At 40.5% G+C, this 26360-nt stretch overlaps 2 protein-coding genes and 1 long non-coding RNA gene across 3 annotated transcripts; 2 read left to right on the top strand and 1 right to left on the bottom strand.

Moving 5' to 3' along the window:
• The first annotated feature begins 303 nt into the window (after positions 1 to 303).
• rnd1b (Rho family GTPase 1b) lies at positions 304 to 10858 on the top strand. Its single transcript, XM_063895514.1, has 5 exons — positions 304 to 556; positions 1057 to 1144; positions 7047 to 7156; positions 7296 to 7430; positions 7919 to 10858. The coding sequence occupies exons 1-5, from the start codon at positions 437 to 439 to the stop codon at positions 8162 to 8164; spliced, it is 699 nt and encodes a 232-aa protein (XP_063751584.1). The 5' UTR covers positions 304 to 436; the 3' UTR covers positions 8165 to 10858.
• Positions 10859 to 19138: 8280 nt separating this feature from the next.
• Positions 19139 to 25238, top strand: LOC134863008 (uncharacterized). Its single transcript, XR_010165608.1, has 4 exons — positions 19139 to 19260; positions 20002 to 20152; positions 23507 to 23606; positions 24626 to 25238. It is a non-coding gene; the product is annotated as an uncharacterized LOC134863008 (long non-coding RNA).
• Positions 21383 to 26147, bottom strand: LOC134862998 (probable E3 ubiquitin-protein ligase DTX3). Its single transcript, XM_063881215.1, has 3 exons — positions 25588 to 26147; positions 24578 to 24795; positions 21383 to 23581 (listed from the first exon to the last, which is right to left on the bottom strand). Exons 1-3 carry the CDS (start codon positions 25891 to 25893, stop codon positions 23503 to 23505), a joined length of 603 nt encoding a protein of 200 aa, XP_063737285.1. The 5' UTR covers positions 25894 to 26147; the 3' UTR covers positions 21383 to 23502.
• Between the last annotated feature and the right edge of the window lie 213 nt (positions 26148 to 26360).

The following is a 26360-nucleotide window of genomic DNA, read 5'->3' as shown; positions in this document are numbered from 1 at the left end:
CAAGTGACAGGACCCACAGGTCTGACTGCTGCTGTGTCATATCTACAAATCTAAGGATAAAACGATTTCACATTCCAAGGGATGATTACTTTAAAACATTAATTTAGTTTGCAGGGAAATCAAATGAATGTCTAACTATTCAAGTCTTGCTTTTAACGCAGAGCTGTTCTATCATGCTTGAGAAAATAACGTGTCTTTGCTCTCTGACATCATGAGCCCAGCACAGGATCGTAAGGCAGCCTGTGGAATGGAGAGTTTCTATTGGCTGCTGCTCGCCTGTATAAAGAGCCGCAGTGGCAAATTCAATCAGATCAACTAGGAGCATACTCTGAGAACCAGACAACAGGAAGCTTGATCAAACTGGGACGATTTCTGCGTTGTTCAGCTTCTTGAGTTTCACATTTTCTGCAACAAAGACTGGATCCACATCAACACCATGAAGGAACGGAGAAATACACAGCCGCTGGTGGTGAGATGTAAACTGGTTCTTGTGGGAGACGTTCAATGCGGAAAAACGGCGATGTTGCAAGTCCTGGCAAAGGATTGTTACCCAGAGGTATGCTCAAATGTGGAAAAAATGTACTAAACCTGCATGCAATTTAAAACTTTTCTATATTCATGTTAAATTAAGAGTGTTAAGTTCTCTTAAAATGATTAATTCTAGCATGAAAAAAGAGGTGCGCATGTTGCAGACAGTCAGTGTTCATGCGCATTTTCATGCAATTCTGTCCTGTTGGTTTATTTGGTATATATAAACATTTATACCGATAAATGGATTAGATTTTGTTATAGCATGATCAATACAAATGTATTCCCTGCGCATGTATGATGTTTTATTGGCCTGTGTTGAATATTCCTTACAGCTGCAGTGATTCGTGTGATTGATTGATCAGAAATTCTTTCAAATTGAGGGAAATCACTCTTTTTATAAGGCTTATTATTAGTCCTCAGTGCTTGTTTCCATGTAACACTAATTATCCAGATCAATTTCATTACCTGTAGCTGACTGACTGACACCTCCCCACTAATGGCATCATGTTGCTAATTGCTCCCTAGACCTACGTGCCCACGGTATTTGAAAACTACACAGCCTGTCTGGAGCTGGAGGAGCAGCGAGTGGAGCTCAGTCTGTGGGACACTTCAGGTAACTGATCTAATTTTTTCTGTCTATCTGGCCTACCATGGCCTGCCATTCTGCCTGCAGCACTTAGAGTGAATATTTGGAATTGTGCAGTGAATGTAATGAGACTCAGTCTCTGCTGCAAGAGCTGCGTCTTAGAATGTATTCCTAAATATTCTTGTATTGGGAGCATCTCAGAATAATATCTGATATTATGAACGTTGTTGTTAATAACACTAAGGGTAATGGGCATTCCTAATTTGTTTACTTTTATTATTAGTCAAAGGCACACGACATGTTCACTTGTTGAACTGCAGTCTTGTTCCTATTTCAGGTTGCCGCCGATTTAATAAATAAATAATTGGTATATCACCTGATGCCTTTTGCACATGGCAGGATAAACGATTGATGGCTTTACAAGTGCATTTATGTGCCTTGATATTTTGACTTGAAACTAGGCAGAGAGACAGGGATTATTGCGCGTCACTTGTTCTTGCTGACTTTGTGCATCATATGTTCATTTACACTAAGCGTGAAAAAGAGGGTCAATATGAGTGGATCTCCCCGAGGATCTGCTGCTTAGTCTGTTGACCTGGATACTATGAACACGGGTCTGACTGCAGCACCTGTTTGATTCCCCTTCATGCTGACTGCACAATGGTTTCTCTCACCACCCTACATCCCTCTCCATCCACACTCTTGCCAGATGTATCCCCAGCCTCACAAGGTCACTGTAGTGGAGCAAGAGTTGGCTTGTACGTGTGTTTATGTACAACAAATCCTTTATGTAACAGACCCATTTGTTTGAAATGATGCAGAATCATTATCCAAAAGCTGCATCAGGAGAAAAGTGAGTGTAATTCCTTCCCCAGACCAAATCCTGCTTTTTAATCCCAGACTGTGGACCTTTGGTCTGGCCAGCATGAGTGGGCCTGGTGCCGGGGGATGATGGGCACACAGGGAGACATCCTGTTGGGCAGGAAGGTTTTCTGGAGCAGACAGACAGGAGGCAGCTCAGAAACTCGGGTGACCTGCATTTGCCTCCATATGCTGCTCCAGGTCACTTTCTAGAACAGCATGATGCAGGGGATTAAGAATCTGAATAGGTCCACCCCGTCTAAATGACCCAATGAGGTTGGCACGCTTTCTCTTTCTCTCTTTTTAATTTTTTTCTGAATACTTTCCCCTTTTTCACTTGTATATGCAGCTTTACACGTCTTTCATTGTTTCAACTATTTTCTTCTTGGTTGCCCTCATGTCTTTGTTTTTCCTCGTACACAATCCCAAATTGCACCAGTTAGTTTTCAGCTAATTTGCATCACAAGGAACAATGAACATACCCAGTGATTCAGTTCACGAGCCTGACAGACAGTTCACAAAGGGTTATTCAAAGCAACGTGATTTATTTTTTTCAATGAGGGGAGGGGGCTTAAGATTTAATTTAAAGACTGAATCTTCACTCTCCTGTTCCACTGGGAGGAATACCTCCTACCCATTATTTGTTATGGATGACTTCCATGTGTAATGTGTCAGGCTCTGGGTGATGGACGATAGGCAGTATGGCTTTTTGTTGGTCACATTATGCAGTTTCTTCTTCTTGCTGTAATCTGCTATAATTGCGTGGAGTTGTGTTGTTGTGGCTGCACAACATTGAGAGGGTCTCCTAATTATCCGGACTCCCCTTCATTGATCGGGCTGACCTCATCCCCAGCTCCACATGGCAGGCAGCTCCTTCTCCCAGCCCCGCCATGGATTTACAGACTAAAATCAATCCACCGGTTTTAATCAGCCTGGTCCAATCGGACATGCGGGGGGGGGGGGGGGGGGGCGGACAACAATGTCCAGTGGCTGTAAGTCATGAATAGTGAGTAATGAATCTCGTTATGGTGTTAGTAGGTAATTTATTTCAGGTTGAATGTTGTTGCTGATAAAGCCTTTGTGTTTTAGAAAGATACTGTATATTAAATAATGTATTGGTTATTAAGGATTAATGATTGCCATTTGTTATGAACTCAATATCCATTAAAGCTAATGAAACAATATGTAAGATTGTAAAGGGAGGCATTGTTAACAGACAAAATCATGTTAATGGCTTAAGCCATGTTAGACTATAAATTAGAGAGGACTGATATGTAAGTGTATTATACTGTATATCAGTCATTTATAATGGCCTCTCAGCTTTTACTACGTTTTAGGGTTCAGCCTCATAACAAAGACTGCATCTATTTAATTTCGGTTTTTGCATTGCCAATGCATTAAATGATTAACCAATGCATCACATCAACTAATTGACCCATTGTTTTAGTAGTTTAATTTGAATTAGAATAAGGATATGGCATACATAGGCTTCATTCAGATTTTGTTCATATAATTACATAACCTTAATTTATATAACAGTCTGGGTAAACTGATTGGAATAACTGTCAACATTTTAACTAGGCTATAGGCTAATAACCACTTTTTCCTCTAACTCTCGGAATATGACTTGGTGATAGATTGCGAGCAGAGTGCACTTTTTTATTCAATGCACATTTAGGTTTTAGTACGTTTTTTTAAAAACCATCTGTTGTTTCGGTGGACTTCAAAATCCGGAGTGAGATGAGCTTTGACAGTGTCAAGTTACAAAGTAAAGCTTGTTAACAGCTCAGATGTGGTGATGCTCAGGAACAAAGAGCGGCCCTTTCCTCTCTGCAGGGGTCTTCAGCAGTGATTCTGACTGCCTCTGGCATGTGAAACCAAGGAACAACTGCCTGATGCAATGTAGTGTGTTATTTGGCCTGGCTGTGAAGACCGTAGTTATCAGACTGCTGCTGCAGCAGCACCACAGCTCCCAGTCGGCCGAGTGTGGGTGGAGGGGCAGGGCTACTCTCATCCCCAAATCTGTGAGTCATCCCATTTCTGGATCATTAATCTGTCTGACCCCTGCATTCTCACTGTAGGAGAGGAGTGTGCTAATGATGAACATGGGCTATGTGGCTCAGCTGATTTACACACACATTCACAAAATACACACATAGTTTCACTTATGCACACACAGAAAAGCAGATCCTCCCCTCCCCCACCTGTATGCTCCATCAAAAGGCCCATCGTCTCGGCCTGGGAAGCCTACTTCTGCTCTGGCCCAATTTCCACCTCAACACTTAGCTCAGGGCTCCGCACCATCAAGATGGATGGAGTATAGTTCAGCCGCAGGAATTTTGTTTCCTTCCCCTCCATTCTCTAGTTAGTCTGCCACACTCTCCGTATTTCATGCCTCACAAACTCTCCATCTGTTGTCGAGGCATGCTGTTGAGAAAAAGGAAGAAAGGGAATATTTGGAGCATGCTTAGGCTCTGCATGTGTATTGATATATGCAAGCTACTTTTTGGGTTGTTGCAATGGAGGGAATAGAGGGAACAGAGGGAAAAAGACAGGGACTGGTATCAGACTGCATGGGGGGAAGGATTAATGGCATAGGAGGGCTTTTTGTGATCTCTCTCAGTATCCTACACTCCTGCTTTCCCTCGTATCTTCCTATGGGCTTTTCTTGCCACAATAGAAACAGCCATTTCTTCTAGGATTAGAAACTGGATCCTGGAGTGTCGGGAGAGTGCTGCCAAGGCTGCTACTGCACCCAAACAGCATGCCGTGGAGCTTAAAATACTAATATTTACACATAAATGATTTTTTTTTTAAAGTCCTTTGTAGATCAAATAAATACGCCTACTGAATTATGCATTCCTTTGTCCAAAATAAAAGCTCAAATCGATTTCTGTACAGGAAAAACACGTGCTCCCTCCATCTCCCCACCCTCTTGACAGGGTAACTAATTTGTCAGCTTTAATTGCAAAGCCTCTTGGACCCCCTGTGCATCTTTCCATTGATTGCTGCATTTAGATCAGTGGTCATTTAATACAGAAACACACCCCGGTTCCCAGATGTGTGATAACCCCTTGAGAGAGATTGAGAAGATTTACAGAGCTCCCTGCCTTTGATTCTCCTATGAGACGCCTCAGAGTTGACACACACACACACACACACACACACACACACACACACACACACACACACACACACACACACACACACACACACACACACACACACACACACACACACACACACACACACACACACGGTGGTAATTGTTCTGCTTCTAATGTGTGTCAATTTTCACAGTCAGCAAACGAAAAGTTTTCTCAGATGATTGTGGCTCTTTCTAATCTAGCTCAAGGTGTAAATGTTGTTAGTGCAATTATTTTATTTGCATTATGTTGGGAACGTCTATCCTCATTGTAAAAATACAGTCGTAGTAAAACATCAATGGGAATGGTTTAGTTAATTTGCTACTTAAGAGTAAAACAAATTCATTTTCTCTATCCAAAGGCATAGAAACAGTTTTCAAATACAACAAGCGTGTCCCTTTGTTCCTATGCTGCGATGTTTACCTTCTTCAGGACAATAAGCCCTAAGGAATTTCATCGCAGCTTGTCATTATTCCACTCACAGCGCCCGGCAGCTGGCAAATTCAGTTTTACCCTTTGATAATGTGGAAAATCATTAAGTATTCATGAAACCGATCTGTATGCACACATGCATGTTGCGTGCGCTTTTTCATATGTTTTATTCCATTGTTTTTATGCTGTAAATCAATTAGGATGGTTGTGTAATATCAAATGAGTGATTACACAGCCTGCTTTTGTTATCTGTTGCTATATGAGGAACACTGAATCCCTTTTGGGATTCACATGGAGCCTAAAGTAAACTTGTTAATCCCATTGAGCTGCTCCTCTACTGTTTCATCTGATCACACCTCTGGCTGCTGCCAGATTTAAGTAGTGAGTGTGTGTCATAAGGTGTGGTGTGCTGTGTGTGAGAGATGTTTGTCTGTGGTCCCCAACTCTGTTGCAGAGCAGAGGAATGTCCCCAGCAGTGGGTGGGTGGGCAGTTAGTGGTGTAAAATGATTGATTGGCAGTTAAAGCAAGCTTTATAGAGAGGTGGGAGGAATGCCTGATGTAGATGGTGGATTCCAAGGCTGTTGCTGTGGTAACAGAGGGACTGAGGTATTGCGCGGCGAGCAGAGGATTTTTTGGGGGGGTGGGTGGTTTACTTAAGGATTCTGAGCATGAGTGGGAGCGTCTGCCTACCCCGAGCCCCACCGTTCCACTTGCGTAATCTACTGCAAGAGAAGATCAATGAGGATTTAGTGCTCGATTGTCATCTTCTCTCCTTTTGAAATGCCAGCAGAGGATATAGAAGCAGGGAAAAGAGCAGATTCAGGGACAGCAAAGTGAGGCTCAGCAGAAGTGATGCTGATTGCACATAATCCCTTCAGCTGTATTTTCTCATTGTGCCTCGGACACTCTGCTGCTCTATCACCCTTTTTGCCCTGACCAACTGCCTGCTGTTACAGCAACTGATTGCTGAAACAATCTCCATTTAAAACAAATAAATCATTTGCTTAAGTTATTCATCTTACAACATTTTACAAAGCAAATTCTCTTTTACACATCTTCCTTTTTGATATTTCAATATGTCCTAATGTGGCACATGTAATATATCTGCATCCTCTGCAGGTCTGCCCTCATATATGTTAAAACCTAAAAGATCCAAAGGTCCTATTCCATTAGACTTTAAATTCCAATACACTAGAAACAAAAATAGTAGAACTTTACTATCACTTACAATTTCATCGCTAAGATGAGGAAACGATTAAGGTTTGTTGAGTACATTTCAAAATGACAGCTGTGCAAGATTCCTCTCAATCTTGTCTAACAATTTAGCAATACTTGGCATTGCACACATTCTGTCCTTGTGGTTTAAAAAATGGCTGTACTGAAGGCATTGAATGTGCATGGAAATACTCACAATTAGCCTGCATGTGTTTTTAAAGTTGATCTTGTCTTTTATCCACATTAATGATTCTCTGTTGTTCTGCCCTCTAAGGTTCTCCATACTACGATAATGTGAGGCCCCTGTGCTACAGCGACTCAGATGCAGTTTTGCTGTGCTTTGACATCAGCCGTCCTGATACTGTGGACGGCAGTCTGAAGAAGGTAAAGGCTTAAATGCTTCAAATTACATTAAAATTATCTTTATCTGTTTTCATGATATCATACCATAGTAGGACTGTAACATTTACTATACACTTTACAAAATGAACACACTGAACTGACTGTCTTTTCGTGTCCACAGTGGAAAACTGAGATCCTGGACTTCTGTCCGAGCACAAGGATCCTGCTCATCGGTTGTAAGACTGACCTGCGCACAGATGTCTGCACGCTGATGGAGCTGTCCAATCAGAAACAGACTCCCATCACCTATGAGCAGGTGTGAAAAAAAAAGTTACGCAGAGATTGTCAGGAATAGAGTCAATACTAAATTAAAAATATTATCGAAGCGGGAGCACGTTGTTATAGCTGGCATTCTCAAGTTTAATGATGTATTACGTAGAAATTACTGTAGAAAAAGTTATTCCTATGTTGTTTTTCCAACGATGACTTAGGGGCCATGCATTTCAGGCCCGGCCCTGACCATTGTGCAGCCCTAGGCATGATTTTAGCTGGTCATAGTTTATGGCCGCTGTACGCAATGTAGGCGTAGTTTCAAACATTGTTAATAGTTTTTTTTTATTTTCCCCAATTTACGGCGCCCCCCATGAATGGATGCGCCCTTAAAATTCCCCTATACTGCCTAGGCTGACTCATTTAATGAATGAATGAATGATCTCTTGTCAAAACGACATGGTGACCCTGGTACAAATAAAGAACAATGAAAATGTATTAATGGATGTTTATCACTCATCACCTGTATTGCAGGGTTCTGCTATGGCCAAGCAGCTCGGGGCAGAGGCTTACCTGGAATGCTCAGCGTTCACCTCGGAGAAAAGCATCCACAGCGTGTTTCGCACCGCGGCCATGGCCTGCATTAACAAGCTGCAGCCTATCCCAAAGTCAAGCCCCACCCGCCGCCTCTCCAAAAGACTTCTCCACCTGCCCAGCAAGTCAGATTTGATCTCCTCCACCTTCAAGAAGGAGAAGGCCAAGAGCTGCTCAGTCATGTGAGTGGAGACCTTTCGGGTTACAGTCCTCACATGCAACCCCCAGCCCCCGCCTCTTTGGTCTCGGGGAAGGGGGGGTGGGCACGATGGTTTTATCAGGGCTTCCTGATGAATCCTTCCCTCACCCCCCCACAAACCAAACACCCCTCAGAAGAGGTGGACACTTCGCTGTCCACTTGCTCCTGTACCTTTTAGCGCACATCCATCTTTTTCAACTACTGTTTGTCTTGCTTTCGAACAAACAATATCAGTCAAGGTTTGCTCATCGAGCTATCATTTTTTCACCTGTTAACAGTATGCAACTACAATGGTGTTACATCGGTCTGATTTTAATATCTCTAGGCACATGTTGATTTTGTCCAAATTGGAAATGTGCAACGTGTGACGTTAAATCTTGTGATGTAAATGCCTCTCAGACAACTCAATGGATATTTTTCTAAGTACAAAATAAATCTAGCATGAAACTGTCAGGAATTAGCTGCATTTCTGCACATCCCCACATCCAAGGTGTGTCAGGATTGAAATAGCTTGTTGCTGGTGTCCCCATTTTAGGCATGTAAAAGCGCAGAGATGTAGAGGGAGTAGTGGGACAAACCACAGTAAGAGCTACTACATAGAGAGTGGGTCTCATTGTCTCAGTGGTGACTAGAGCAGGGATAAGAGCTGTGAGCTCAGGCTGCTGAGCAGATGGCAGTCTAACGATCTCAACCAGCATGGATTGTTGATGCATGGTTGTGTAGCTCTGGACAGCGGTGCTCCAGAGGTTTCAGTGGAGGTGAAAGAGGCTCTGTGTATACGACACAACTTCCGAAATGTGAAAAACGCTAACAAAAGAAGTTAAGTCGGGCTTCCAGTGTCTCTGCTGTCACAGCTGTCTATGTTAAAATAATATTTTGGTGATGGGGCAATCACATTTTAATGGATGAGAAAAAGAGGCTTTTATATAAAAAGCATTAAATGCAGTTCAATGCTGTGCTGTTGAGTGTTATTTATGAAGCTGTGGCTGGTTATTCATGCCACTCAATAACATGGAGGCATTTTTAAAAGCAGAGAATAAACCCTACCTTAGTCAGGCCGACTGCTAATGGGAAAGTCTGGTTTTCAGTTTCAAATATTCTTCATAAAAGATTTGTAGCATTGTGTTGTTGACAGTTTTTCAACAATTCTCAAATGGTATGCAGTTTTGAAAAATGCCTTCCATTTCATGTTCCCAGAAGTCATTGAAATGTTTCTGACTACTGATATGCCTTGTGGATTCCTCTCATTTGCAAAAATCCAATGTAGCACTCCCAGCGTGACTCTACTCTTCCAAAACGACTGTAGTTTTGTTAATCTATTGACCTCCAATAAGCAGCACTTACTGTAGGTTACAATGACTACAAAGCAAATGTTGGACCCTTTTCTGATCTTAAATCTTTGGCGTTATGGTTATTTGTGTGTGCAGCTTCAATCTTTGTGCTTCTTACCATAAAGCAATAAAGATTTAAGTGCTTGTGATGCAAGGTAACCTGTGCAGCAATAAAGATGCAGCTTTGTGATTACTGTCATGCTAAAGTGCTCCATGGACATCCATGTTATAGACTGATACCATCTCTGCTGTACAAAGCGGCTGCTGATCTGTGTTTGCCCCTACTCCTCCGTGTAAGCCACTGGCATATAGAATAACCAATGGCGATGTCCTGCTATTATCAGATTATCTGAATAACAGGGAACAAAACTCTTTGGGTTGGAAAGGCTAGCATTTGCAGCCAATTTTACATAATCATATAAAAAGGATTGAACCAGCTTAGGACTTAAACTGCTTGAGTGAGATAAGTGCAGAATTTGCTTTTTAAATTGGAAATCTACTTCAAAAGTCTAACAATCATCTTGTAAAAAGGGCTAGTGTGTGGAAATAATGTGAGAAGAACAAGTAATCAAAATGCACAGGCTGGCCCTGTCCAAAGAAAGCTATTTTTCCATTATTTGTTTATTTAGGTGATGTGTATTTTCTTTTTTGGTATTTCAAAGCATGATGTAAGTCCCAATGTTGTTTTTGGAGTAAAAAACTCTTTTTGAGATGGTTGTAGCGTCTTTATGGAGCTGTGGACTGCCCCCGGTCGGAGGAACGTAACGTGGTGATTTGCACAAAGGCTTCCAGTTCATGTTCACACACCAAATTCCTGAGTATTGCCTAGCAACAATCCAGCGCAGGAAACAGAGACTGGCTGCTGGGTTGGTTGTGTGGACGGAGAGGGTTGGCTCACACGCAGATATCCCCACATCCATTTTTACAGCATCAGTTATGCATTTTGCCTGGCTTGTTTAAAAAAATAATATCTTGATAATTTTCTTTGGGTAAGGGAGCTGATGCCAGGCCTTGTGATGATGGGATAGATGGGCGTACCATGTCAGTCAATATGCAGCCTTTTGTTGTAGTCGGTGTGTGGTACAATGGTGCAGTCAAACTGCTAAGCATGTCCTAATAAAGTTGTATGATTGTACATACGTCTCTTGTTTTATAATCATTGTAAGACCTCTCCAAGGATGTCATATGAAAAGATGTTGTTGATGTGAATATTTATTTGGTAGCTGTTTTTTGCCTCTTTTTTTATTGACATGTACATTTGTTTAAAATCTATTTTGGAAATTTGACTTTTTCCTTTTGATTTTGTTTTTGCTGTGTTAAATAAAGCTTGCCCTGTCCGGCACCCTTGAATTGTGATTCTACTGTCATTTAAAACGTATATCATCAACGATTCACAACCAATAAACATCCATTCTCTGATAATAATTTCAATTTATACCCAATTTCACAGTGTTGTCATAAAAAACTGAAATAGTTATTTTAATATTTACACAATAATCTTAATAAAACAGTTGATGGTGAAATTAATTAAGCATATATATGAAACCTTTCAAATATTTAGCAAAAATAGATTCAGGAAAACCCTCTCTGTAAAGTCAGAGTGTCCAAGTATTATTTCAAGGAAAGTCAAGAAAATACTGAATATTTCATTTGTCTGTAGAGATGCCTCCTACACTAACACAGCATTGCATTTTCTTCTAGTCCTCTTTACCTTTTGTGATTTTTCTTCAAACATTAATCACAAAAGCGTCATACTCTAATACATTTTTAATATGATACTCATGTTTTATTTTAATTTTATTTAACCTTTATTCAACCAGGATTAAGCTCATTGAGATTACAAATCTCTGTTTCAAGAGAGTCCTGGCCCAAGATAGGTAAACAGCACAGTTACAGACAAACACGTAGTCACAACACAGTCATACCACAATTTTAGGCATAGCATTTACAGACACAGCGGCCTCCTTCAAAGTAATTTGCAGTCTCTTTGAAACTGTTTAGTGAAACCAATTCTCTGAGTTTTAGCTCATTTTGCAGCTGGTTCCAAGCCACGGGAGCAGCGTAACTAAAAGCCTTTTCCCAAGTTCTGTACGGACTTTTGGTACAGTTAAAATAAATAAGTCTCCTGAGCATAGCTGATAGGATCCTGTGACTTTTCAGTTTATGTAGATCCTTAGATAAGGTGGAAGAGCATAAAAATAGCCTTATATCTGAGGTTGCGCCAGTATTTCATTCTACGCGTGGTCAGGGAAGACCATCTAACACGAGCATAAAGGTTGCAGTGGTGCGTCAAGGTTTTGAGGTTAGTAATGAATCTCAGTGCACCGTGGTAGACGGTATCCAGCGAGTGAAGGCACTGAGACGATGCATGCATATAAACCACATTTCCATAATCCAGCACAGACACAAAAGTTGCAGACACTAATCTCTTTTTGGCTTTGAAAGAAAAACAGGATTTGTTTCCAATAAAAAATCAAAATGTATTGTTAAAGTTCCAGAATGTGTGTCTTAAAAGAAAGGGAATCGTCAAATAAAATCCCAACATATTTGTATTGAGACAAAGATTCAATCTCAAAACCCCTGCATGTAGATTAAACCATTCTCATTTTTCTTATCACATACCTTGGAAAGTGAACAGAAGTCTCCAGAGGTGTAACCTAACTCAATCATCTCTTAAGGAGGTAAGGTGCTTATCTTTTCCACTCTATCAGTGCTAATCATTTCTTCTAACAGGCTCTGTGTCACCGCATACATGCAGAGTCTGTCTCATTAAGGATAGAGTTAATTTAAATCACAAAGGATGGGGGATACCTGTCATTGTCGATTAAATCAACCCTGAACTAAGATCACAGTCACTGATTATCAGGGAGTTATTATCACAGACTAAGAAGAGTCGGTCAGGTTTGTGACAAATGATTACAGTTTAAAACCTACAGTATTAAGAAAAAGGTCATTAGAAACTATAGATAGACACACACACACACACACACACACACACACACACACACACACACACACACACACACACACACACACACACACACACACACACACACACACACACACACACACACACACAATTACAAGTGTAATTGTATTACTGTATATATTTAATTCATATGTAACAATTTAATGTATGTTATGTTGTGTATTTTGTTTGATGCTTTGGCAACATTGTTTCTTTTAACTTTCATGCCAATAAAGCCCCTTTGAATTGAATTGATAAATAGATTGCACTTGGCACACATTCACCCTTACAGGTTGTTGGAAATCTTCACAGGTTCGCCATCTCTTCTGAAGACGCACATGTCTGCTGCTCTCATCTGTCTTCAAACACGCCACATCTGGTGGCTGCCAGCTGCAGAAGTGTCTAAAACTGGCCTGATGCCACTAAGTGTGGCACAGGTGCCAACAGGCCAACCAGCACATGTGCCCTCACATTGCCTCTTTTTCCGGTGCTCAGACTAGTGCGAATAGACATTGGTGACACTGTCTGTGTGATGATGGTGGTGATGTGTGATAGGACCTTGTTGCGTTGGTGTTTTCACAACTGAACTGTAACACTCAAAATATCACTCTAAATTTCAATATGTTGTCGTCAAATTGCGCTCAAATATGTAGAAACTTGCATTAAGCCTGAGCTGACCTGAATTCTCCTTGTTTCTTGCAGAAAAAAACACTACAAAAACAAAATGAATCATTTGATGTCAGTGGGGCGGATGCTGGAGCACCTTAGGTAGAGGCTGACATTGTACACATGCCTCCACACACTGGGTGTGAGGACATGTAAATGGGGCACATACGCTGCTAGTCGTAATAAATTAGGCCAACATCTGGACAGGCACAGAGAGTTCAATTGCCCACTCAGCTGTGGCTTGCACCTCGAGGGCTCGGTTAAGGAGAAGTGGCATCATGGCACAGTACAGTGAGCTTTCCGGCTCAACCCTGCCATTTTGTTAAGACTTTGCCATACACAGCCACCTTAGAAAAGTTCTATGTCTCCTACACAAACAGTGGGTCACTTTGACAGAGGATTAATGTGTTGCCATGGACAAAAGCTGGCAAGGGAGAGCACTTTACCCACACGAAGCCAATTTAATGGGCTGTAAAACACAGCGGATTAATTTTGATTCACACATGTTTGACTAATAACAATATCAATCCTCATTACAAAAATGTAATTTATAAAAGTGCTAACGTCGTTATCTCTCTACTTCAAAGGTATGTACAACCAAGCTGGACTGGACAGTGGTATAAAAACAGCCATCTTATCTAAGCAGCACTGATCGGAAAGCCCTCTTTGCTGTTGTGTACTGTTTACATCACGTTCCCCTCACATAACTCACTTTCCCGTTTGTGTGCAGGCAGAGTCTAATCTTACACATCGTCATCCTAAAATGTATTTACAGTATATCATTTTGAAACTGTGCCCATGTATGCCATGTTGAAAATTGCACGCATCCATCCACACACATCTGTGCAGACGTGATAATCTTTGATTACTGATGAGGTGTGATGAGGTGCCGAGTCCTGCAGTTAGCTCTCTCTCTCCCCCTCTCTCCGAGACACACAGACACCAGATTCTCTGCCTCTGCCGCAGTGCAGGGCAGGGCCTGAATATCCAAACCATCCATTTCCATTTCAGCCAGTTTGCCTTGGAAAAGGGGGTGGGGGATTTAACAGAACTAAGAAGACATGATCATAACGTTGCTAATGTTCCTTTTGTACTCACAAAGGATCAGATTCATAAACAGAATACATGTATATAAGGTTTTTAGAATGTGCATTGGTGTTTTAAACATTACATTTAATAAACAAAATACAAATTCAAAACATTTCAATGTAAAATATACTTTTGTTTTTTGCAAATGTGCTTAATTGTCCTAGGAATGTTTGAAGGTTCACAGCATAAAAGGCTGCCAGTGAAATTTGGATTAAAATGCTTTTCTTTATACTTCTTACAGGACATGTTGGACTGATGTTTTAAAGGTCAGTGTCAAAATTATTTTACTCCTTGATGACAATTTTAATAAATAAATCAATCCTCATCCTACGCATACTCTCTGCATTGTCACACACACAGCATCAGTAGCTGTCCATCAGAACTGATCCTCCCTCAGTTTCTTCAGGCTCACTCACTAAACAGTGCCTCCACCACCCCCACCTCTCTCTGTGACCCCTGACCCTAAACTCCCTCCTGTGGTTAAACCTACGGCTCCCCTAGAGCTCTCTCTTGACCTTGTGTTTCCCTGGCAGCACCACCAATGAGCTCAGTCAAATGTGAGCAATTGTTTAATGTTCCCCGTGGCCACAGTGGGAAAAGAAAAGTTGCGTCTCTGAAACTGAATGCTCTTTTTGAAAGGAATTGAGAAATTGCTGTGTTGTTTTTAGGACACATCCTTATGCATTTACCCGAGTCGGCCCAAAATGTTTTGTGCCATACCTTGTGCACATTGAGCAGATGTGGGCTGGATGAGTAATCACCGGTTTATTCTAATCCTTATACACTATTTGTGTGTGTGTGTGTGTGTGTGTGTGTGTGTGTGTGTGTGTGTGTGTGTGTGTGTGTGTGTGTGTGTGTGTGTGTGTGTGTGTGTGTGTGTGTGTGTGTGCGAGCGTCGTTTAACTGCTTTTTTTTTGCCAGAGGAGCAAATGTCCCCAATCTAGTTAATATGAAATGGCAGGTATTTGTTGGTAGAAAATAAAATCGAGTACATCTAAATATTGTTCATCATGCTCATTCATCAAGAGTATGTTGCACATAACTATGATTTAATATTGAATTAAAAGGACTGCAGATAGAAGAAAAGAATAGAAAAGTGTATGTTTAGTTCCATACAAAGTTCTTGTAAAAATATCCATATATGTTAGTTTCTTAGGTTATGTTGGGGACTCTATTTTCTGCATTTTATACAGTGAGTGCACCAATCCAAAACATAAACAAAGTGAACAATCATGCACACACAATATGCACATGCTCTATACCCATCTTTGTGATCACTGAGCAACCGCACACAAAGCCGTGCTCTGCTGTGCACAATGTGAAAGACTCTGAGCACGAGAGGATGAGGAGGAGCACTGGGCTGTACTGTTGACACAAAAAAAACACACACACAGTTGGCCGCATGCCCACATCCTGCGTGTGTCTGCACAAGCCTAAATAACATAGAGACATCCCGTACACTCATAAGCGGCATCCCCTCAGCTGCACCAGTGCAGAGTCCGATGCTTTGTCCTTCATGCTGATTAAAATGCTAGATTAGGTCAGATGCAGCAGACTGAGAGCACAGCAGCGATAATTACTCCATAATTACACCATATTGTGTCTCTGCTGTGTTTCACTGCCATCATTTTGCCTTTGACTCAGTGCTCATGTGCAAAAGCACTACATCAAAGTCCTGAATCAAAAGCAGGCAGCCTAAGTATGGATGGACCTGCTCTGTAACTCAGCATCCATCAAAATGACCAGTGCATTCCTCCAAACAGTGCACATCTCCATCAGTGTGCAACTGTTATCCCTAAGGTCCCTGCAGCTATGAGAGAAGTAATAGCAGTAGGGGGGAGGATGGCAGAGAGACAAAAGGGAGGCAGAGGCTTCTGCAGACAGCACTCTGCTCATTTTTGTCTACGCCACTCCTCTTTAGGGAACCATGGCTACAGGCGGGAGCATGTGCCTATAATGGTTTGAGGGAGTGTGAGGTGTGTGTTCGGTTAAGTCTGGGGTGCATGCTGGACCAGAGGGCCCTCCCATTGAGCAATAACTCTCCTGCTCTTTCCTGGGGGGGTTGGGCAGAAAGAAATAAGGAGTGAGGAAAGGGGGAGGGTGAAAAAGGAGATGGTAGGACATGTTCAATAGCTCGATGTCTAAACTTCATTTCTATTTTACTACTTTGTAGAGAGAAATGCTGCATGTTTGCCTTGTTGCAGCTAATATGGACACTGGAGTGTTAAAGAAGCAGGGCTGGATACAGAGAAACACTACAGTACAGCAATGACATTGATCCTCAGTGACAAGGGAGCTGTTAAAGCACTGAGAATACACACACTACAGGGACGTTCTTGCATGTACATACTTAAAAGGGGGAATTGAAGCATAGAGCCAATGTGGATTACATAAGCACTGCATTGGGAAGAGGTCTTAGCTGTCAGGTAGCATCCACAGGAAACTGAAATGAGCCAAGTTGCAGAGAAGATGTGAAGATCAAACAGAGGGAACATACGAGAGGCTTATATGGTCACAAGGCTTTGTTACCAGTGTAATTATTTAACTGGCACTCCGTGTACTGATCTGCAACAATTTTCATTGCAGGGATATGTTGTCATGACAACAACAGGTAGCTGTTTTATCTGTGATGAAAGCATGTTGGCTTTTTTTATATTATAGAGGCAACTGTATTATGTATGGATTTTATTTTCAAGGAAACAGTAGCTCTGGGTTGATGCCTTTCACAGAAAACGTATCAGTCCTGTGTGTGCAGTGGGCCTCTTCCTGTCTTACAATATAGCAGAGCCTGGCGGATATTTACAGTATAAGCCTCGGTCACTGACATGCAGCAGTATTTCACAGTAGCACATGCAGTTTAGACATTGAAGCATCTTAAAGCTAATTGATGAACTAGGTAACCATGTCTTGCGTGATAGAGTCTGGGTGGCACGCCAACATACGCCATTAATCCTACAGTGTCCAACAGAGAGAATCACAATAAGTAGACAGAGTTGCTCTAACTTTACCAAATATTTGCTTTGCCTCTCATATATTGACCCTAGAATTATGACAAAGTGAAACAAAACAATAAAGCTTTGCCCTTCTGGAGTGATTCCCTGGTCAGAGTTCAAATGTGTCCAACCTGCAGACTGAGAAGTGGAGCATCGTTACCAATGAGCATGGTTCAAGAGAACAATGATGAATAGTTTCATATTTGGAATTTAACTACAAATGTTTTCTATCTGAATCCTACAGGCCTATTTACCTTGTACCTTTTTTGGATAATGCATCATTATAATGCACCTTGTTGGGGGAAAAGAAAAGCTACTATGAGATAAAACTGTTTTTAATTCAATGCATGGTCTAGATTTCTGGAATGCAGTCTGTTACTATGCAACACATCAGCTCCGGAGATATTCCCGTGGAGGATTTTCATCCGCCCTCTGTCTGTGTCCTCCCTCCCAAAGCTGTTTCTTCTCTTTCTTCTGTTTCTTCTTCCTCTTCTCTTTGACTCACATATTCCACGGTTTCTGATTCACAGCTGCTTGGTAGGCGCCTTTGATAAGCAAATATGCATTTTTTCCCCCCAGTCGCTATCCTTCCTGCTTTGATACTGACTGTAGTAGGGTAAGGCTTAGAGGCACCTTTGTGACAGGAAGCAGGATGCCACACTGGCTATATTTAAATGCTCACTCTGCCTACTCTCCATCTCTCTCTAATTACCGATATGGCTTTCGAAGTTCAAACTCTTCAGTGGAGAAAAAATATTCATATCTACATTGTGTTTGACTTATTATACAACAGTAATTTCGCAATTGTTTGGTCAAATGTAAAAACAATATTTTTAATCTTGCAAATCAAGAAACTAAATGGGCAATCTGGGACTTTAAATCAGTTTTTTGTTCATTTAAGATGTACCATAATGAATTTGGAAAAGGATTTTCAAAGATGAACGACAAGCTTATCAGCATCTTTTTTATTGTTTTGGGTGTGTTGCCATACTTACTGGTAGGACTATAGTCTGCTACAGTAGGTTATTAGCATATGACAACTTTTTCTATGGATCACATGGATTTATGTACCATACAAGGACAAGTAGAAAGGGTTACTCATACGACATACTCAGCTAACTGACACGATTAAGCTTTCTGTTTACTCTTATGATTCATCTGCTAAACTGCTGAGTGAGGTGTTTGTAGCCATAAGGTGCAGCTGCTCCATTTGCTAATTGTAAGATCTCCTGCTCGGCCCTCTGGAAGTGTGACGTCACTGCACATCAACAAACCACAGGTGAAGCAAGGTGCCCACTATAACCGCAAGTATTGACCCGCCTTCACACATTTGACCTTACGATATTTAAAAACACCGGTTATAGACTGGTATAACTCTGTTAATTGTAGGTTTAGCAAAACATTTTTTGGAATCGGTATCAGGTCTTTGCATAGATGCTCGACCGAGATTTTTCCAAGCAGTAGTTACATCACACAAGGGTAGAAGATAATCTTTCTGTGACCCAAAATATCTGTTAGCAGGTGCACTCAGATGCAGCAGAGAAGCTTTTTCAGCCCACACATTGGCACAGCAATATACAATATACAGTGCAAGCACATTTTATTCTTAGTCTATATTTATATTTAAACTATATTTTTGAAGTAAAGCATTTAAAGCATGTTCTCAGGGTCGTGCCTGAGCCTAATTCTTTAAATAATATCGACATTTTGAATGAATTGGAATGAACTTCAAACACAGGAGATGCACTAACTGTTTATTTGATATGCAGTTGTCATACTTTCTATTCACTTCAGTGTATGGTATGCTTATTTGTTTTTCAATTATCTTTCCTTGCCTACTTCACTGATTGGATCTAGTTTTTACCCTTGTCACTCCTCGTTTACCCGATTAAGTTCACCTGATCACTCTTAAACTGCACTCCCTCTTTTTCACCCTGCATTGCGCGGCAATTCTGGTAAAAGGAGTTAATCTTACTCTTTAGTTCTTTCGCTTAGTTTCTTAGTTCATGTCAATAGGTGCTAATTTCCTAAAGATGGTGAGCCTTTATTACATTTGTTTTAAGATCTTATCCTGTCTTTGTTTTATATTGATGTGTCTTGCTCTTTAATTATATGTGACTATTTTGAGTTTTGGAGAAAATAAACCTTTGTTGAAATGATGGAAAATTCCTGAAAAACACATTATACAGAATGTACCAGGATGCGATTATCTTGATTAAATCCACTATCACTTAACAAACAGATCATCTGTGAAGACATGGGGCATGGGGCAGTGTCCAACCGCAGCAATTTCTGCCGGCATTGGTGTGCGTTCTTGTAAAATAAATAAAGAAAGTCTATGAATGTGTAAAGAGCCCCATACAGCTGTTGCAGCTGTTCAAAAGAAAGAAGGGCCTTGGTTGAGATTTTTCATTTTGAAAGTGACAAAGGTCATTCTAGTTGCCATGACAGCCACAGCTAATTGTCAGTCTGAGAGTGGATGGCCAAGGCTGAGGATGCAGACAGGAAAGACAACAAAAGTAGTTTGGCGGCACTCTTCACTCTTTCTATTCACCCAGAAAATATTTCTAGACCATATTTGTAGTTGGTTTTGTTCAGCTTTTATTGAATGTTTCATGTCGATGCACAGCCTGTTTTTGCAGTTTTACACGATTGAGATATCGGTTGGGAGTTGTGTGAGTTTGTCATATGACTCAAAACACTTTTATACATAACTGTACACCGTTCCTATGTTTAATTTTAAAGAAGTATTTACTGGAATTTTCAATCTCTCTCAGATAGATGATGGACCTGCTATTCTCACATTGGGGAGAAACCCGGCTGTTGCTAAAGAAGAACAGCTTGAGCAGAGCGTTCAATCTGTGACGCTGACAACCAAGCCAAAGATCCCCATAGTTGCCAGCTTGGCTGTTGTGTCCTGTCTGTGAGGTAAGTCAGTAAATCTGTCAGCATTGCTAAGAAAAGCAGAGGGTCTGTTCTGCTAAAGCAGGCAGACCAAAAGCTGTGTAGTCCCAGCTATGAATCAGAAAACAGAATGAGAGAAACTGCCACGATAAACACACACTTAAGTGATCACTAGTGCATATTCGTATATACTGTATGCACAGATGCAGTCAAGGGCACACAGACAAAATCCATGGAAGCAACCACACACCCACCTTCACTTTGCTGTTCTTAAGTAAACAGCCTTAGGCTCAGTGAATGAGCATGGCAGCAGTGTGGGCTGACATACTGTCACACATAGACTGTGTATGTAGACAGATGCCTCCTCAGCCTCCTCCTGTCCATTTACCTAACATACAAACACTGCTTGATACGTCCTCATTTGTCCTTCGTGATTTGGATATAGATACTTCAAAATTCAGGAAAGACAGGAAATCTTTATCTCTGTCAAGGTTGGAATTGAAAGAGGAAAAAAAACATCAAAGGTATGAATATGTAGGGTGTGTGAGTTACTTCTAAAGGGACAGAAATGCAATCTGCACCCAGATAGACAGGTATGTCTGTGATTGAGTGTTATAAGCACCAGAGGAAGAGGAGGCAGGCGCAGTGCCAGGGTTCTCCCCACAGCCAGAGACACTCTAATTAAGGAGCACAGTGGGGAGAGGGGGCGAGAACAACAGCTCTGCATTGTCACATAATGATTTTCTTATCATCTCTAGTACAGCAAACACCGCACATCTCTGCTCTGATGGGTATGCACGTCTATGTGTTTCTTGGGAGCCTTTTCATGAGCCGTCTAGTAACACCCAGAAACCAAAGATCACCAAAGCCATGGTGCTAATTTCAGCGCCTGAGAGGGGGAATATTCAAGTTATCCTGCCAAAACAGAGCAGAGCCACGTTTGATGTAGATGAATGTAAGCAGCTACAGATGTATCATCTTAATCCATACCCTGAGAGCTTCTTTACACTCCGTCATCAATGCATTTCGTAGTGGAGGCTTGTCACTGGCCATTTACATTGATGCAAGTATTATCCGCCCACATAATTGCTCTGCATAATCATTGATACATATTTATATCTCTGGTAACATTTCTGTAATTCCTTGCCCCTAATACACAATGTCCAGAAGGACAATGACAGGAAAGGGAGATACCTGCAGAGAAGGGCAAAGAGTAATTTGAGTATACACTTTTGGCAAAAAAAGTAAACAAAATATTGATACCATGCCATTTTATTTCAGTTTAAGTCATATAATTTGCCTATGAACAATAATACCTAAAGAAATACAGTCGGATGGTATGATGTCTTCTGCTGCATCTTAAGCTTTACTTCCATGGAATATCTTGTATTCAAATGTAGGTTACATTTCCTACAGTGCTTCCCTGTATATTTGGTTCCGTACGTTCAATGCTCCATTTTACTTTAGATGTCACGATCTGCTCCACTATTTAGGAAGCTCAAATTGTCACTGTAAGTCATTCTCAAGTTAAAAGGATATCAAACATAGTCATAGAATATATAAATTATAAAACACAACAGAAAACAACAGTATCCAGTTGTAACAGGCATACAACAAAAAGGAAAAATAATTGGCAGATAAAAAAACCCATAAAGTTAATAAAAAACTGATCAGAGGACAAGAGATGAAAAGTGATGCTGGCTATAAATGGATGACTGATGAATTGTGGGAGAAAAGGCGAGGGGGGGTTGTACATTTGACCAGATGGGTTCTGGTCTGCTTTGTTAGGGCAGCAGATGCCCTTAGATCCGAGGCCACAGAAACGCCCCCAGCCGCTATACACCAGAGCCCACTTACTGTAAGCCTGTCACATGTGCACTCTTTCTGATATTGAAATATGGGTTAAAGCTATTTCCTCATCCCATAACTCCATGCCCATGCCACTAAGATGATCAGCTGGAAATGTTTCAGATTCAGTTGTAACTTGGTTTAATGCATGCTGAGCCGAGCAAAGGCAGGGCTTGTGCATCCAGTTTTTCTGCATGAATAATTTAATAAATGTTTTCAGGTGTGTTATGCTAGTGATAGGTAGGGCACTTGCTACACATTTAACACTTCAATCAACAATAGAAGAGCGTTATTATTTTTGTCATCACCATGACTTCCTCAATTGAATGTGTGTTTGTCTGTCAAAGTAACTAACACAACTCAGCCTTAACCATATTTACATCCCAACAAAAATGAGGAGAAGATCAGTTCAATGTGGTCAAACAAGGTGATAGCTGTTCGCTCCGTCATACAAACACTCTGAATACACTGCTGCTAAAACTGCCCTGGGCACCGTAGAAACACATGACTCATCATCTATAGCAGATGCTCTGCTATATCACTGACTTGGGGCGATGAGGTTTGGGAGGTGCTGCAGGGCTGAGGGTTTGTGATGATGATACAGCTGCATACCAAGCAGACGCTTCAAAGACTTTCTTTCTAAAGGAGAGCATCGCCCTCTAGTGTATCGACTGGCAAAAGGCAGGAATTCACGGAGTAAAAATGACATGTTTTTAAACTTAAGACATGATTGGACTCCATTTACTCTGGTTTGACACTAGTACATTGACTAATGTAGTATGAAGGCACAAATTAGTTATTATGGTATTAGAGGTGCTATAGGATAAGACTGGTGATAATCTAAAAGCATATTTAAATAAGGCCAAAATACCCCGCCAAAAGCAACAAGCCGTAAGTCTATCCATTAATACTTTCTGACTTTCCTGGCAAGACATTTTTTAAACCGTGCCAAAAATAGGGGAAATGTGTTTTGGTCTGCTAAATTATGTCCTCAAACAGCTAGTAAATAGTGCATTTCTTGGGGACTATGTTCAGCCACGGCATCAGTGAATATCACATCATCCTTTTAACATAATAAACTATGACAATATCACATACATCTTATTTCTCTTGCAAGCTTTACCTATTCATTTCCGAGTGCTTTTACCCCATAATCTGTGTCCTATGTCCATTGTCCAGATATGGGATCCAGGTTTCTCAAAATATTTGGATTAACAAAAACTGATGATTGGTATAACCCCCTTTCACTTAACTGTAATCTTTGTTTTGTTGGATCACATTCTGTCCAGGTTGTGTTTTAAAGAGTTTCTTTGCATAGACAGTCGATAACTCTCTGGAAAAGCCACTAACCTTCATGTCTCAAGATTATAGTTTCATGTATCGACTTCATTCAGTAAAAACGTAAGCAGCATTAATCTCGATCCCTCGTGGAGTTCTGCAAAAGCTTCCGACTGGAAATCAGAGCCTTTGTAATAATACAAAAAGTCAAATTTAGTTAACTGATGTCTTCTCATTGTCTTTATCCATCAGTCATCCAGTGTGACTCCTTTAAGACGAAGCTCCTCTTGAACTCTCAACAAATAATCTGGATCTGGATATCCAAAACTGGAAGGGACAAAGACAAGCTGCAGTAAGTACATCTCAGGGTGAAAAACTTTACCTTAAGCTCACTGAACCTGTGTTTTTATGTATCCAATGCAATGTATCTTTAAAAGGCTTTGCAACATATGTTAGGGTTGTCTAATCACCCCACCATTAACATTTGTTAGATAGTTATGATGTTTTACTTTGTTGATCCCTCAACTTTAATCTAGAGCCATCATCAGATCAGCATTTGAATATATGAAATACTTTTGTCTATAACCAATTCGAATTTCCCAGCAGGCTAAGCTAAATACAATACAATAAATACAAATATAAATACAAAATATATATATTGTTCAATTTAAAACATCCTGCCAGTGTCTATTATTATATAGAAGGATTTTGGATAAGCATTACTGCTGCATTAATATTGTGGCTTCTTCAGTGCTGTACATGTTTAAGGTTGTGTTCATTTAAACTCCTTTACATACTGTTGGGTGGTTCAATTTACAGCAATACTTCATATAAAGTCTCTAAGCTCATCAAATGTTTTAGCTTCATTGGGTTTGAGGACTGTTTAAAGGATCAACTGTTGACGAGCTCAGAAAAACTGCCCTGGTTTTTAGCTTTGTAATGATGCATCCAAGAGCATTTTTGAATAGTTTATCTAGCTTTAAGGAGAAGGACACTGGTCTCAACACATAAAAAAGTTACACCTTCCTTCACTTAAACGCAAACGTTCAAAATCAATACATTTGGAGATACAATGTTATCTTTGGACAGAACAACTCTGAAAACTAACCCTAAGCCGTCAAACAATTGGTAGTAAAAGGTAAACTGTTTCCCTCTTAAATGTAATAGAGTAGAAGTTTAAAGTAGAATAACATGTTAATACTTGTGTACAAGCACCTGTAATTTAATTTAATCACTACTTGAGTATTTTTTTTCGCCATGTGCCAACAAGACAGATTTCTTTACGCTTACGGTTGAAAAAACTGATTACTTTACAGTACATACCACTGTGGACCCCCTTTTATGTTTGTCTTATGATGAATGTCATTCCAGGTGATGACGTTGTTGAGGCCTGTGGTGACGGACCGACCAACGGTGAAGACGAGTCTCCTGTCAAACGCTTTCCTTAGCAGCTTCAGGATTTTCTGACCCTCCTCGCTGTCTGGCAGGAAGGCCGTACGAGACGTGCTGCTGTACCTTGTCCCAGGGTTTGGGTGTTCGGGCTGTAATTTGGTAAACAACAGCATATATATACTAGAGATGATTGACTCATCTTACATATTTTATATTTAACATTTTTATACATAAACGTTTGTACAATGGGTGTTGCTTTAAAACAACAGAATGGATCTTTGGGAAGAGATCTTCTTTGGTGAATAATGTTCGGGTGACAACAAACTGATATAGCTGATTTTAAAATGTGCTAGTAAAATGGCTCAAATGTGGCAAAAATGTGCTTGTAAAATGTACAATCTATAGAGAAAATATCCCTGTCTGCTACTGTAGCATCAATGCAAGGTCATCTGGTATTTTATTTTTATCAACTTGCAGCTCCAAAATCAATTTGTTTTACTTTATCCAATTAAAACATTGTTAAAATAAAGTTATTGAATAAATTAAAATGTTATATTACATTTAAAGATCGAAGCAAACAATACACAATAACATTTTAGAAGTCTCTTAAATACTTACATGTGTGTTCTTTTTATTTACATTTTTCTTTGACTTTATCTTCATGGAACTGAATTACATTTATTTTTTCATAAGTTTACCTTTGTCTACTGTAATACATTTTCTTCTTATTTTGTTATAATTACAAAATTGTTTTTTAAACAATTAACTGATAAAAACAAAACAAAAAACGGGCATGCTGTGTAGCGGTGACCATAACAAACAACGGCACCCTCTAGTGGACATAGTTTAAATCACAAACAGCTGACGATGAAGTGAAACTAACAAGCTCTGTTGATATGTAGCCTACTCTGGTAGCTTGTAGCTTACATTGGCAGCCTTACCCCTTGTATCCCTGCTGGGAAACTGTACTGTATGACGATAGATCCGCAGTGCTCAAAGCCGGGCAGGCACAGCCGGCTTCGCATCTCCGTCATCGTGCCCTCCGGCTGGGTCCCAGTGTACTCTCCGTAGTAGGTATTGCATATCGGACAAGCAGGCTTCAACTTAAAAACTGAGTCGATACAAGCAGAGCAAAAAGAGTGAGAGCACTCTAACGTTTTCCTCTCATTAACTGTGTCCAAGCAAATCGCACAGTCCTCCATACTTTTAGGGACTTCACCGGAGTGGTTGTTTGGTGTGGTTTCCATTATTTTCCGGTGTGACGAGAGGTGTTGTCTTTCCTTTTCCTTGTAGGATGTGTTTGAAGTGTGTGACGTCAAGCTAAGGAAAGTACCAACGCTTTTCCACTGGTTGGTGCTAAAGACATTGTCACTCCATTTTAATGTAATAGTAATCCTTTGATTTGAGTAATCTCAGAGAGGTAGTTGGTACATTTCACACACACAAGGCAAGCTTTTTTAGGTAGATGTACACATCAACCATTGTACAAAAACCCATCTGTATCAGCATCACTCCTCCATAACAATTCTTTTCAACCATGATAGATCAAAAAGACCAAGGACATGATGTTAAAATATTAAAATAGATGCTGGTTAGGTAAGTATCGTTTTGTTACTGATGTGTCATAAATCGATTTCTAGAAAAACACTAAGATATCCCTTCCATGTCATGTGACCCAATGACTCCAAATTCATACCAGATATTATTACTACCC

The sequence above is a fragment of the Eleginops maclovinus genome, chromosome 1 (assembly GCF_036324505.1).
Source record: "Eleginops maclovinus isolate JMC-PN-2008 ecotype Puerto Natales chromosome 1, JC_Emac_rtc_rv5, whole genome shotgun sequence".
Lineage (NCBI taxonomy): Eukaryota > Metazoa > Chordata > Actinopteri > Perciformes > Eleginopidae > Eleginops > Eleginops maclovinus.
The sequence above is the reverse complement of the archived record's forward strand: the minus strand, read 5'-3'. Positions and strand labels throughout refer to the sequence as shown.

Excerpts from the sequence above, each read along its gene's own strand:
- LOC134862998 (XM_063881215.1), bottom strand. The coding sequence starts at position 25,893 with ATGGAAACCACACCAAACAACCACTCCGGTGAAGTCCCTAAAAGTATG. Across the intron at positions 24,796-25,587 it reads TCCCAGCAGGGATACAAGGG|CCCGAACACCCAAACCCTGG; the intron begins GTAAGGCTGCCA and ends ACCAAATTACAG. Across the intron at positions 23,582-24,577 it reads ATAAAAGGGGGTCCACAGTG|TTTTGGATATCCAGATCCAG; the intron begins GTATGTACTGTA and ends TGTCCCTTCCAG.
- rnd1b (XM_063895514.1), top strand. The coding sequence starts at position 437 with ATGAAGGAACGGAGAAATACACAGCCGCTGGTGGTGAGATGTAAACTG. Across the intron at positions 7,157-7,295 it reads TGGACGGCAGTCTGAAGAAG|TGGAAAACTGAGATCCTGGA; the intron begins GTAAAGGCTTAA and ends TCGTGTCCACAG. Across the intron at positions 7,431-7,918 it reads CTCCCATCACCTATGAGCAG|GGTTCTGCTATGGCCAAGCA; the intron begins GTGTGAAAAAAA and ends CCTGTATTGCAG.